The sequence below is a fragment of the Rhamphochromis longiceps genome, linkage group LG7 (assembly GCF_057381845.1).
Source record: "Rhamphochromis longiceps isolate RC_006_pf linkage group LG7, R_longiceps_female_GT1.1, whole genome shotgun sequence".
In the NCBI taxonomy this organism is placed as follows: domain Eukaryota; kingdom Metazoa; phylum Chordata; class Actinopteri; order Cichliformes; family Cichlidae; genus Rhamphochromis; species Rhamphochromis longiceps.
Window position 1 is genome coordinate 2,382,780 of NC_140563.1, and position 15,365 is coordinate 2,398,144.

The window sequence follows — 15,365 nt, forward strand, 5'->3', positions numbered from 1 at the left end:
TTGCACAAAAACGACTCCTCAGGAGGAGGATAGGATAAGGAGGATATGCTCGTGTGAAAACTTTCTGACTTTATCCCAAACGAATTAAACCCAAAACAAAGGAGAGTAGTGCAAAAAATTAGAGCTGCAAAATAAAACAGTGCAGGGATTTTCCATTTGCATTCATTCCATTTTCCCAGTCTTGAAGATGCTAAAATAACAGAGCCTCAGAGGTGACCGGATTACATTAGATCTGACACGACTTCAACTTCTTGCAGCCATGCTGGGATTAAGTTTAACACCGCATAACAATGCGCCGAAATGACCACTGAGGGAAAAGGACTATAATAAAGACAAGTACACGGATCTGCAGCAATAAGACTCTCCTGATAAATACACACTCATTACTGTAGTGCTGCATTTAGTGTCACACTGTTGCTGTTTAAACAATTACTACACAGATTGCTGTTAACAGTATTGGTGATCTGCTAACTCTGCAGCAAAGCCGGGTCATATGTTTAATATCAGTGGTACTTTGGAACTGTAAATGCTATACCTGCTAAAATATATGCATGTTGCATGGAAAAAATTCACTATGCTTCTGCTTGAGCTACATCTGCACAGCCCAGTCTCACAGAGCCACAAGCGTATCATTAAGGAGCATCGTCAATCGAAAGTTTGCCAATAATCCCTTCGAGTCTCCGAGAACTGACAAATAAATCTTCAGTCGAGACGCAACCGCTAACGTGCTTAACAATGCTTAATCACAGACAAGCTGCACTGCATCTCACATGAACTGCAGCATGTTAGAGGGCATAGGGACACAGACCTGAAACCGTCTACTGTTAAACACCAGCTATTTGCTGTGGCTGTTGTTTCATTACCCACCCAGACGGCCATTAAGACAGACAGTGTGTGTTAGGAATGCAGCAAATGCTAAAACAACAAAATAATTGAGTGAGTCACTCTGAGCACAATTCTTATCGGAGTTGGAGGAAGAGAGTCAAGTTTTAAATGATGCACGCACGCACACACACACACACACACACACACACACACACACACACACACACACACACACACACACACACACACACACACACACTCTAAGTGCACTAAGGATTACACTCAGAACCTGGGCTATGAGCACCTCTATCCTCATTTGCAATCTTGTTCTGATCGCGGCTCTGTCAGAGCTAGACGTTAGCATACTTGTACATGAGAATAAAGTGCTAAGTCGATGCAAACCAGGATATCCAGATGCATCCACAGAGTGGGTACTCAGTAATCTCACAAAATGTTGCATAGACTACATGCCTGCAATAAATGGTAAATGCAATTGTGCCACAAAATAAGGCGCACAATCTTTTATAAAATGACTTTAAAGCTCTAAAAGGGACCAGCACAAAAATTATGGTTTATATTAGAAGCCAAACAAAGCCGTTCAAATTCTTATGTTAGTATCCGATTGTTACGCCCCTCAAAGTGGCAGTGCAAGAGCGTCCAGCTGTTGCTAATTGACCACACCTGGGGAGGTGTGGATAAAGGCATACCTGAGGCACACTCTGGGAAGGCACAGCAGTCTTTGTCTTAGTGGTACCAGCTATTGTAGCTAACGTATTATATCACTTAAAATAAAACCTTCTCTCTGGGAAATCTGGTGTTAGTCTCCAGATTTATGCTGGGCTTTTGAGCCGGGTCGTAACAGCAGTTGAGAGTAAAAGCAGCCACAGCCTTTGCAATGCTGTAAACTGTAAAACCAGAGTACCCAGACATGCAGACATGGGGAGAACATGCAGATCTAACTGTATCTAGTTATAAAAAGGGAAATTACCTATAGAGACTTACACTGTAAGCCATGTTTATTGCATGAAAATACCCAAATTTTGAGGTCGACAGTTTCTTTCTTTTTTTTTTTTTTTTTTTTTTTTTAATGGTAGATTTATTATTCTATTTAAATAGGAGAGGTCAAATGAAAAATAAGACAATTTTTTAATTATGCCTGGAAATGTGAAAGACGGTCCTACTTAATAAGAAACTTGTGAAAAGTGACTTCATTGTCTTTCTCTGAGCAAATCAGAGTGTTATAAAATATATTTTACTTTATCCTCACTGTACCTTCTCACATCATTATTTTTATCCATATACAGAGTATTAGTTATACAACAGGCTTTGCACACAAAATACTGAAATCTTAATAGAGAAATGGAGATCAATGAAGAAGGAGATGATGGTCTAAGCCCCTGCTGTGTTTTCTTGTTCACTCCAGGCTAAAACCTAAAATCTAAAGCTGTAGTTTAATAGAACTGAACACACAAGGGGATGGTTTGCTTTCCTATAATGCACTAAAAGATCAGTCTTGTTACAACTTCATGATTACCAGTTCACAAGGCCTGAAGTTATACTCTCTCTGCTGTTGATTCAGCATTACTGTGTGGAAAGGCTCATCAAAGTTTTCCTATGGGCAGCCAAACCTGACAAGCAAATTTAGTGGGTTGCTCATACTGCAGAGGAAATGCCAATAGAGGTACATATATGGTGTTACTTGTGCACAGATTTGACAGTCTGGCATGTATTTTGGTTTGGAGAGCTAATTCCAGCACATTGTGGAAAGCAAAGCAAATGCACCAGATCAAAAATTAAACAGAGATGTACTTTACACAATCCAGGCATGAGAGATGACAAGAAATTTTTTTGAAATGTTTTGTGATGATATAAATCTGTAATTGGAGGCTTCTTTTGTACTGTGGGGAGAGGGTATTTGCTTCCTAGGCAGCTTTTGTCTTGTTCCAGTAATAAATGCTGATATGCAATAGCAAGTCAGAGGTTTTTTTTGTTTGCAAGAAATTTAAACTTTTATTGGAAATTATGGGCAAATTTCATTCAATCTTAATTCAATGCTTTGTCTAGTGCTTCATACATTTTCCCAATATCTGTAAATGTGTCAAAAACTGATGATGGTGGATCATGATCAAGAGACAATGGTGAGCTGGTACAAACCTAGTGTTTTCCTCGTGTTTATAGAATTGTGTTAAACTTTTATGTAGTAGCCTACAGTTAGGATTATTGAGTGTTTATTTTTATACATTGTAGGCATACAGTATATGTAGGCATTGGTGTTACATAGCAATTAAAATAGTAATCATATATCATTTTCATATCAACACACCTAAAATAATCTAAAATAAGTTTCCATAATACACAGAGGTCTGGTGATATAATAAATATGTACAATAATAAAATTTAGAATTTACTGAAAGGGACTAGTTTAGCTCTGGCTTCTCATTTCATTATATAGACAACATTTGCAAAAAAAAGGTCGACAGTTTCAAACGAATGAGGAATCACAGTTTTTGGCACTTTTGTGTCGGTTTTCTCTTGTACATCTAAATAAAAAACTCATGAAAACTCATCTTTTTTCTCTTTTAAAGCAAACGATGCTTTACCTACTTTATTCATTATGTTCTTTGTAGTGCCAGACACGTAGAGAACAGGGTGCACGCCGTAGATCCATAAATTACCTGTCTCCTTCACAAACTTACGCTGTGTTCAAAGAGAACTTTCCTAACAAAGTAGTGTGAAGCAGGGGCCAGCAGACAAGCTCCATTAATGTCGAGGCAGGCCGATGATGACATAGCCACGATGCGACGGCGATAAGGAGGAGCAGGAGAAGAGAAGAGCAGAGAAATAGAGTGATTAGGTGTGGGGAGTATTCATTTAGGAAGACAAACAGCTTCATTTAAAGTTAGCCAAGCACAGAGGCACCCTCTCCCACTACAAATAGGTTGAAATTTGCATTTTTTTTCCTCTGACGGAGGATCCGAGCCCTCGCTCTCTTGGTCTCGCGTCTCAAGTGATAATAGATTATCTAGGGTCTCGCCTGAAGAGCTACTGTCTTTGATTTGCTTTTGAACACATTTTCTGTCTGCTTCTGCTCAAGTAATTCCTCTCCACTCTTGATCTGCTGCTGATATTGTCACAGCAATACTTATCTGTGGTATATAAGGGCTGTTTTCTGTTTCATTCCTTGACTGCATGCAGAAAGGGAACCGAGTGCAGCATTTGCAGTCATTTCACGATTATTAAACAGAAGAAATGCCACACTCGCTACCGTTACATTTGATTTCTCCATATCTCTTGCAATCACGATCCAGTGATGGTTTTACAGCTGAGAATGAAATTAAAGTTTTGAGCTTAGCGAACACATCGCGATGATTATCTGCTAAACACTCCCAGCAGTTGTAGATGTCATTTTTCCTGCAGACTGCCAGGAAAGAATCTCGTGCAGAAAACGTTTTAGTCTCCTGTCCTCTTTCACCTGCTGCAACCAGCTGGAATTTTTAGAGATAGAGTCACAAGTAGATGCACTTACAGATCACTTCTACTTTTATTCAGGTACAGTGAGAATATTTAAGCTCTACTGACCCAGTGCATGTGGGTTTGTGGGAATGCAAGCACAGCCTTTTGTGTCTATGCAGATGGGTGGGTGTCTTCATGGTGCACGGGGAGTTGGATTACCGCCATTATCCTAGAAAATCAGCACCTCTACAAGCCTTGAAGGTTTCACTGCACTTCACATTCAATACAGTCATGCATTTGCACGAATTCTAAATATTTAGCACTTGGATACTTGCCTCCTTTGCCCTGCCAGAGGGATTTAGTAGCCTGGGCAACACGGCTCCTCTTTAAGGGTTTTCATGTGAATAAAAAGCCTGGAGATGGGAAATTTTTCATTTGATTTATTTTTAGGTGTACTTGACATTTCTGTTATTCATTTATGGAAATTCTTTTTACTGCCCAGCTTTGGAGCATGTTTTGCAGACAGAATATTCCAGCATGACGTGCACGTTACTCGTGCATTCATTTCTAAATGCAGATGAAAACTGTTTAAAGTTAGTGTTGTAGTGTTTGGTATAGTTACACATTAAATCTGCTCGTTTAGGAAAGAGGCGCCATTAAAGTGTTGTTATTCAAAATCATCAAATTAAACAATCTTATAGTCACAAGTTGTATATTTTTTTGATACATTTGTCTCTATGATCTAGTAGGAATGAACAAGACTGCACCAAATATTTTATTTTTAACTAAATTTATACAAGTTACTGAATAAATCATTCAAAAAACAGCATTGAATGGACCTTTTATAACCGCAGGGTTTTCGGCGTGTCTTAGTTTGGGTCTCATAATGTTTCAGTATTTCAAACATTTCATTATAAATAGCATGAACTTCACCGAGCCTCTTCTCTTATTAAAATAGTTTCTGCAAATTCCACAACAAATGAAACAGGATCTGTCTCAAGAATTGCTCACTGAATGAAGCATTCAAGAAAATAATAATAAATGTCATTTTTAGGGAAATTATTATCTTTACATATTCTTTATGAAGTTATTAGAGTTCTGAGGGACGTCTGAAAAGCAGAAAGCTGCCTTGAAGCCTAAATGACTGACGAACACTGAGCATCATCAAAGTCTATCCCAACTCTGGACTTTACATGTTGTAGCTAAACATCAGTCACATGAATGTCAGTATGGATGTGGAATAGGCCTTATGTTATGCTCACAGTGCTAGTGGGGATCACACGGTTGTTAGTGGAGGCACCACTTGCTGAAACACAGTAGTTGCAGGATTGGCTAATAAGCGTCCAGAGCAGCGTTTGGCTGAGAGACTGCTCGACAACATGGTTTAAAACAGGAAGATCTTTAATGGCATCAACCTTGTTAATTCTAAGTGTGCTGTGTTTGAAGTTGGCTAATCCTGCTAAACTTATTCTGTAAATGATATGCTGATGTATGCGCATTATGCAAGAATTCTCTGCACGAGGATAAAATGCAAAAGAGAAGAAACCCCACTATTGCACAAACGGATCAATAGTTCCTTATCAGGAGTTTGAAGTTGTAATAACATTTATACTGCCTCTATAAAATTACCCATTTATTGCATTATCTACTATTCCTTGACTTCTATAGATAACCTATTTAAATCCCATTACTTTAGCTTGTGGAATACACTTAAGAGGATTCTGCAGCATCTGAGAAATTCCACTGGGATCCATGTAGAGTAGGAAAGAATTATGGGAGAAGAGCTATAAGACCCACATGAAAGAAAAGAGACGGGATTTCATCTCAGACCAACGAGGGGCAAAGATTTATTTTCAGATTTATCTAAAAAAAAAAGAATAATACCTGTCCTGTGATACATATACATGACAGCGTAGATACTCACTAATGCCATACAAGACATCTTACTGAGAGACCAGAAATAAACTCTCCACCACGTAGTCCGAGTTAGCGCAGTTAACGTTGTTTCAGGTCAAGTATTTTGTGAATGCATGTTTGAGGACGCGGCCGCCACCTCATCCACCTAACACATGACCACGCAGTAATATTTGTCCATATTAAACAAACCAAAAAACTGAATGTCAGTATCTATATCTGTCTGTACAAGTTGATAGTAATTAAGTGTTGCTTCCATATCCACCTGTACAAGCCAGTTCTGGATCATGTATGAATTTAGGGTAAGAGTTATTTATCAGTCCCGACCATGTTGGAGCCTGTAGCTTAAAACACTAAATCAAATGCACCATTAAAACCATACATATACATAATGTTTTGAATGTGATTGGTCATTAGCTCAGTATAAGACACACTTTCTGAGAGAAACAGTTTTCGCTTCAGTGTCATTAAAATGTAAGAACCAAGTGGATATTCACGTTTTACAATATTTAATCTTAAAGCGAGTCAGCTACAAGATGAAAGAATCAGCCAGAAACGATGCTTTTTAATGAAATTACAGTAGCCAACATGATTCTAGCAACATTGTTCCAACTAGTAGCCCTTTTCTCATTGACTTGCCACAGTAGGAAAAGCACAGGCTGAATTAATGATGTCCCAGTTTCATTAGGTGTCCCAGTAAGCTATGACAGTGAACCAGCATGTACCTTCCTAATGAAATGTGGCCGTCATTAATACACCTGTTCGTCCCACGCTGTGACAACTGAAAATGTACACCGGTGGAATAAGACTCCATCGTTTGTGTTTCTCTTTCAAGAATCCAGTTGTTTTTCATATTAATACGAGCAGCGTATTAAAAAATGAACTTTCACCTAATCAGCATTTCGCAGCTGTAACATTTCCTGCTCGGTGTGTGCAGCTTTTTTGCAAAGCCACTGTAAAAACCCAGACTGGGTTTCATTCCAGCATCACTTGACATTTATTGTGCATATATCTCGACTTGTTTTTATCCCCTCTCTGCCCTAAATTGTCTGCAAATATATATTTTTTTAGCTGGAAAAGGTGGAAGGGACCCATTTTCCAATTACAGATCTTGTCTTTAGGTGTTAATTGCTGACTGACCTCTGGAGCTGTTATTGGATGCCATGCAGGTTTTTTAATAACCTCTAATCGCAGTGAAACAGAGAGCCATAATAGAGAAGTGCCAAGGTGCTTTTTAACACAGCATCCTTCAATAAGGTGTAATCTCATCCAAACACAGAAGCCAGCTGAATGCCAAGTCAGAATGCTCTTTTGCAAAACACGAGCCGCTGTGATTCATGCTCTTCCGGTACCCAATCGACACTCCGTTTTCTATTGTTTGGGTTAAATTAGGTCAGCTAAGCAGCGTGGATCTTATTAAGAGTAGTGCTGTTTTGGTTCGGGGCGTTTGTCGGGGGGGTTTCTTTTGATTTTTTTACATTCCCAGTGAACATGTTTTAACTTGGCAGAATGAAAAAAACACTAAAAGCAGAATTTACTCCAGAGCAAATAATGACTAGCCCGTGTTTTACTGCAGCCACACTGTATTATTGCTCCTTTCACATCTGTCCAGATCATTGCATTTCACATTGTCCACATGCTCAGGAGCATCCAGGCCTACAGAAGTGCACTAAATCTTGCAAAGGGAATTAGCTCCCATGTCTTTCCTTTTCTCATACGTGTATGTTTTCATCTGTTTCCAGGCACTCCTCCAGCCACAGGTACCGGCACTTTGATCATTCACCTGGAAGACTACAATGATAACGCGCCGTACGTCTTACCATTGGTAGCGCGAGTGTGCGAGGACACCTACGATGTGACTGTTGCTGTAGTTGGGGGCTGGGACAAGGACCTCCCACCCAATGCTGCACCCTTTAAAATAGAACTGGGAACACAGCCTGACCTGGACAAAACATGGAATGTTACCCGGGTTAACTGTAAGTATTTCATTTTAAGATGAGATTCGTCCGCCTGTATGCAGGACTAACCTGAACTGTGTCAGGCTAGCCTCTTCTCATGCCCAGAGCATCGAGTAGTGCTGTTCTATCAAAGCCACCAGTCTCTCAGAACTACACGCAGAGTGTCACCAAACAGGTAAAGTTAGGATTTAGTGGGAATTTGCAGTGTGGGACAGGCTATGCAGAAAACCTGCACTGAGAGATACTGACTACAAACTATTATATGTGCAAACCGTCGCTCTACTTCAGGTTAAAGGTGTCACACAGATCATGAATGCAATTTCCCGCCATCCACAAAGCGCAAATACAATAAGAAGTCATTGAAGCTAAATTCAGTTTTCCTATTGAAATAACATTAAAACTGCAGTTTAATTGAATTTACCTTGATTTAAATTAAAATGATGGCTTGTTAGCCTTCATTCACAGTGTTTAAAATGACAATGATGCTAATTATCTTTGTGTTTCAGTTGGGATTTATACAGTATTTAGCAAAAGTGAGCAAAATTGGATTAGGTTTAACTATTTACATGGAAATATGAGGCAAAAACCAAGTTTGTACAATTCTACCAAGCTTGATGGTCAATGCTTGGTGTGTCCGCCGTTATTCTTCAGTATAACAAACTGTTGTAATTTATCGAAGCAGTCTTTGGGAACAGTTCTCTGTGCTTCTAAAAGAACAAGAATCCAGAGCTCTGGATGTTGGATGCCTTTTGTTCTCTGTCGGGATCTGTGGAGGCCAAACCATAACTGATAGAAAAGCACAAAGTGGAGTAGTATCCACGTATGCTTTTGCTGCTGTGGCAGTATGTTTGGATTTCATGCTGAAATAAACCAGAAACCTTTCAGATGGTATTTGATTGTTGATCAGATGTTTAAATGCAGGACTTATAGATGTAGACAGTAAACGGACTTTTAGGTGCTTACTAACTAGCATTCACACTGCGATGGATCAGAGAGCAACGTAGAGTTAATATATTACCCAAGCATAGTTGCATGCAGACTAGGAGGAGAACCACCAACCTGCTCTGCCTCCTGAGCTACAGCATTCAAAATGTGGCTGTAAATATACATTTTCAATGTCTGGGGTTGATGTTATGAAGTTATCTAATTGTGCTCAGTTAGAGTCTTTTCCTAAATCTACCAAGTGATTTTGTGAGTGTAAAAAAAACCCCAAAACATGCAACACACTTACAATAAGAAGTGAAGCACACTCCTGACGAAACATCTCCTTTCTCTTCATTCAGACTTTGATTCTTTCAAATAGGACCGTTGTGCATCCTCATCTGCAGTTACGTCTACCAGTGTCAAAGGAGCAATGCTAAATGACACTTTGTGTTCATATATGCCGAGTCTGCAGTATCTAATAGAAGTGCAGTGTTTGAAAGAGAGCGCACAACTCAGATACCATAATTGAGTTTACATAACAAAAAACTGGTTCTCCTAATGAAATATTAAGAGTAAAATATGACGATATGGATTAGTATTTGTATACCTCTTTCCTGGTCTTACAATGCAAAGTCCTTTGACTTGAAACTATACTCACCTCTTTATGTAGCCCTACATCTACAATTATTACCAATCAAGAGTCATTATTATTCTAATATGCATGTCTTTGGACTGTGGGCGGACAGAGCACTGTAGGAAACCCCACTCACACAGTGGGAGAGTCAACATACTCCACACAGCAAGCCCATAGCCACCTCATGACCTTAACAGACTGACAGTCACTTTTCTCTTTTTTTGCATGCTGGTTTCTCTTTCTCAGGAGGTTTAAAGCACTTTCCACTGAGCCCGGGGAATCTAGAAGTTTAAAGGAAAATCTGAGAGAAGTGTTACAGAAAACTGGTACTCTGGAATCAGCTTCATGTCGAAAATGTTTAAGGGTCAATTCATCCAAGTACAATTTGATACCCTGTCACACAGTGTTGATTTGGACTGTCCAGAATAGTGGAGCAGTCATAACTGGAGAGATTCCTACAGATCACATGATAAGGATGAGGAGAAAAACGATGCGCCGAGGAAAGCGGAGATGAGGCTAGACAGACAACCAAGACATTGAATCAGGGTTGCATGACCGACAGTGCTGTCTGTGTTTGTTTGAGTGACAGACCAGAGCTAAAACCTGCCCAGAGGTATTAGCTGTGACTGACAGCGGAAGAGGGGGGTACAGACACTCCTCAATCAGCACCGCTGGAAGAGACAGATAGGGCCAGCAGAGAAAGAACCCATTCCCAGTGAAAGAGACTGGCGCTGTGCTCATCTCAGCTGCGTCCCTCTGTGTGCTTCTGTTTGTGTGCACGCAGCACCAGGAGAGCTCGTGGCTCTGCCCCAACAGTACATCTCAGTGTAAGAACAGCTGGAAGTTTTTATGTGGAGGGGTCGTGACAATACACGCAGACAAATGCAATTACAATTAAAAGCTCGCAGAGATATTATGGAACATCTTTCTGTATTCCTCACTTTAAATTTCTCTTTTAAAGTGTTCTGATGGAAGTCAGTAAAAGTTGTGCAACTTAACTTCATCATCAAGGCTGTCTACAGTCAGCAAGGATCAAAACGCTAACAGACTAAAATAAGTTTTCTGCTTGAATCCAGCACACGGACAATCTGCAAACCTTGAAGTTCTTTAATGGTCTTTTCGATATTCTTCGGCAAGTTCAGCGCGTGTGGAAAGTGTTGAGGGCTGATATCAGTATGGATTTGTATGTCTGAAATTATGAACAGTCGCTGCAGCAAGTGCACAGCTGCTGTTATCCCAGGGGGGGGAAACACATATCAGTCAGCCACCACCTGTGCTGCTTAGAGCCACACTTTGGCCCGATCCCTCCCTTTCCCGTCCTTTCTTCGTTCTGCGGCGTAGCATCGTGTGTTAAAACTGTTTATCCTTCTATATGCTTCATAGCTGATAATTAGCTGACACATAAACAAAGTAGGTGGGAAGTGCACGAACTTCCTTCTTTGTACTTTTAAAAATACTCTCAGAAATAAAGGCTGGAAGGTCCTGGATTCATTTAGGACGTGGGTGGGGGGCAAAAAAAGAAGGCAGGCTGCTGATCTTATGATTGAACAATAATTAATTGTAAAGTGTAAAAGATGGACAAAGCTACGATGTGATGAGTCAACAGACGTAGACCAAAAAAATGGTAAATGGTAAATGGCCTGTATTTATACAGCGCTTTACTAGTCCCTAAGAACCCCAAAGCGCTTTACATATCCAGTCATCCACACATTCACACACTGGTGATGGCAGCTACATTGTAGCCACAGCCACCCTGGGGCGCACTGACAGAGGCGAGGCTGCCGGACACTGGCGCCACCGGGCCCTCTGACCACCACCAGTAGGCAAGGGGTAAAGTGTCTTGCCCATGGACACAACGACCGAGACTGTTCAAGCCGGGGCTCGAACCGGCAACCTTCCGGATGTCTTGTTTTTTGTTTTTGTCAGTGATTTGTCAAAAAATAAATTCAGATTCTTTTTTCTCTAATGAGAAATATAACTGACAAGATGAACGTCACATTGTATCCAGAGAGATTTAAAACTATCACCTGAACGAATAAACTCATCAAGAAAGTGCTGCTGAGGTCAGCCAAAGTTTTCTTATAGAATTTAATTTGACTTGATTTCTTTTTCCAACCACAAGAGAAGAAACAGAATGTAGATTTATGGCACCTGGATGCCGGCTTTGCTTTTCAGACCTAGAAGTGATGTCCACACTAGACACAAAATAATCTCTAAGAGATACGAGTTAATAAAGTTTCCATTGGGAACTGCAGCGGCGTGTCAGCTGTGGTGATAAAGACAGAGAGCTCAGCATTAGAACATTTCAGTCCTCTGTTTTATATTTACCTGCTTTTTCTCAGAGTTGATGGAAATGACTCATAAGAATGTAGGACAAGGGCACATGCTCACCTACCTCCAGGATCTATGATGTGGGCTTACAGCATTATTATTTTGAAGAGGATAACCTAAAGCATGGACAAGAGCTGCAGTCATGCACATGAACAAATGCAATTGATCAAATTCATACAAAACCAACCCAGAATCTCAAAGTGAATCCCCAAACACTGCTGTCCCAAGAGACACTTTAAGATGACTGTTAGACTCGGGGTTTTTTGGGCTCCATAGTCCACAACAACAACTTCACTACTGCCCTAATTGGAAGCATTCGAACCTTCAATGCCCTAAAAACTAGATAAAAGATGAACGAGACTTCAGAGCTCTAAAGAAAAGCAACATAATAATAATAATTCTTCCTCCTCACACTGCTGTGGCACTCACAGTCACCAAACCACAACCCAAATGAGTACTTGTGAGAGATTTGAATGTTGCACCACTATAACTACCATTGTTCAGTCAAGGAAATAAACATCTTCTGGCTTAGTTCATAAAACTGTGTTCAGTTTTACATAATGTCACGATCAGCTGTGTGTCAGGACTCGAACACGAAAAGGTAAAGTCAAAGCGGCCGCTTTATTGGCTGGAAAACTAACATCAAATACAAAACTAAACTGGGAACAAGAAACTCTAGAAAACAAACCAGGAACTGAGAACTAGAAGTTGGAACACGGAGGGAAAACAGCATAGTGAGGGTGCGACGCGACAAAGGGCAGCGGAGAACACAGCGCTTAAATACACAAGAATGGGAAACACAGCTGGGACTAATCCAACATAATGAGATGAGAGGAAAGCAAAACACTGATCACAGGACGTGAGACTACCAAAGTAAAACAGGAAACACAAGACAAGCACGGAGATGCAGACTTGACCAGGAGGCACGGCTGACAGGGAACCCACAGGAGAAGCACGAGCACAAAGGCTGTATCCCAATTCAGGGTCTGCAGCCTCAACGGTCCTCAAGGGCCGCGTACTCAAAGACCGCTAAGGCCGGAAGTGCGAGGCTTGTGAAATGGGACGGTCTAGCCTCCGTCGCGCTGCCCAGGTTGCCTAGCAACCATGATACTAACAGCTGGAAACGTGTCATACAGCTTTGTTTGACAGAGATGAAGGAGACAATCTTTTGTTCATTTGTTTGTTTCTACATGAGCTTTGATCATTCTCTGATTAAGCTCAGCTATTGGACGGCGTATATTTTAAAGTAAAAGCTTTAAAACCAAGTTAGTACAAACGTCACTAATGTCACATGACTTTGTCGACATGTGGCCAACAGTAATGTTTTCATGTTCTTCGTTATTAAACATTTGCACATAAATAAGTGACATAATATTCAGTACTTAAAGTTCACTCTTCGGGCGCCCCTCATCCGCCGTTTTTTTTCTGCAAAATTATCCACACCCACCGCCGCGCTATGCATTCTGGGATATGTTGGGCCACGAAGTCTACACCGCCACGTCCTTAAAATTCAGGGAAATGAAGGACGCATCTGAGGGCCGCATTTCGAGCAGCCTTCGAATTGGGACAGCCTTCGTCGCGTCGCTGTGACGTAATCGGCCTTAAAATGCGGCCTTTAAGGCTGCAGACCCTGAGTTGGGATACAGCCAGAGAGTTTGAGACAGGAAAGGTGTAGCACAGGAGAGGCAAAGAAACTCAAACACAACCAGACACTAACAGAAACAAACAATATTAATAAGCAAAAACCAAACACTGAGTCACAGGACTCGTGACAGGTCATTTATTACCAGGAAGGTTTCCTGTAATTTTTCACCAATCTGAGTAGAGGGAGCAACAAGTCCTGCTGTGTCTGTACAGAGGAAGACCTCGAGGTGTTTACAGCCACCCGAATGTTCACATAGTCATTCATGTACAAATCAGAGTGTGACGAAACATATCGATCTGCGGGGGGTTTGTGTGAAGAATGACCTCAGTATTTCTGACGTTTATTGCCTTATAACGTTATTTTGAGCACTGAGTTAAATGACAGATTTTCTAAGTAAACACAATTTGCCTGTTTTAGAGCTCTCAGCTCTGGCAGACAGGTGAAATGTGTTGGCATGCATATTGTGACACATTTCAGCATGAAGTGCACCAGTTTCAGTATGTTCTGTCGTGTCTCTGGAGAAATTTTAAAGTATGATGCAACAAAATGTAATGAATCTGATGCAACTTAAATGGTGGCAATTTCCATTGCTTCAGTTGTCAGGAATGCCTTTGCACCTGCTTACTTTGTGTTTGTTGCACACACACATGTTTAGTTGTGCTTTGCAAAGGAGCTCACTGTTTATGTAGAGAAGATGGACGTAACTTTGAACCCCGTCCAATGTTTTCTTTGTCTTCCGCAGCGACGCACTCACAAATCAGGCTTCTGCGCAGTCTGAAGAAAGACAACTACCAACTCCCGCTGCTCATCACGGACTCAGGGGTACCCCCTTTGTCCAATAATACAGAGGTCAAGGTTCAGGTTTGCATCTGTAATAAGAACCGGATGCACTGCAGCTCGGCCCACTCCCATCGTGCCAGGTTTCTTGTGCCGCTCGCAACACTCCTGCTCACCTTACTCTGTAAGTACATCGCAACCAACTCCCACAACAACAGAAAACTCTGGTTTTTTGTGTGTTTTTTATTTTCTCCTCAGTTCAAAAGTGAATTCCTGCCGATTCCAGTACAGACTCGGGTACAAAATCAATGCAGACAAACATGGAGCATCATTTTATTTAGGATCAAAGCAGTTTTTGCACTTATGTTCACGTGTAAAGAAAAAGGATTTGAATTCTTTGCCTGGGAAGAATACATCATTTAATTCAAGATGCACAAGTGTGTCTTGTACATTTTATGTTTCTATATTTCCTGCCTACAAGCCTAAGGCGCTCCCAAGGAAGTCAAACTTGAATTTACTCTAAATATCTCATTTAAGCCAAGTGATGGTATGAATAATTCAGCCTTCTCCATTTACAGCACGTTTGTAATGGAGGACATCCAACAGCTAGTTTGGTGAGAAGAAAACTCATTTGCATCTTTAAGGCCCCAGATCCCGTTCTCGCTCTGTCTGGGCTTGTTCTCTGTAGCTTATAGGCGAGCTCGCTGTATGCCGGCGGCTGTCTACAGCAGGAGGGATGGTGACGGAGTAAAGCGAGAGAAGGAGATGATGAGGAATGAGAGGGTAAAAAAAAAATAATGTGATGGATGGGAGGAACAGAGAAGGAATTTCATTTCAGCGCTGAAAGATGGGTAGCTGTAATTATTCCATCTTTGTTCTGCTAATTTGTGTTTGACTGTAAAAT

At 40.8% G+C, this 15,365-nt stretch overlaps 1 protein-coding gene across 1 annotated transcript in view; it reads left to right on the forward strand.

The window, feature by feature from the left end:
• Positions 1–15,134, forward strand: part of cdh13 (cadherin 13, H-cadherin (heart)) — a 423,714-nt gene extending 408,580 nt beyond the window's left edge. The window contains exons 13-15 of the mRNA XM_085411590.1: positions 7,935–8,168; positions 14,427–14,645; positions 15,040–15,134. Of these exons, the coding sequence (XP_085267716.1) occupies positions 7,935–8,168; positions 14,427–14,645; positions 15,040–15,050 (464 nt within the window). The 3' untranslated portion in view covers positions 15,051–15,134. The remainder of the gene's footprint in view (positions 1–7,934; positions 8,169–14,426; positions 14,646–15,039) is intronic.
• The last annotated feature ends 231 nt before the right edge of the window (positions 15,135–15,365 follow it).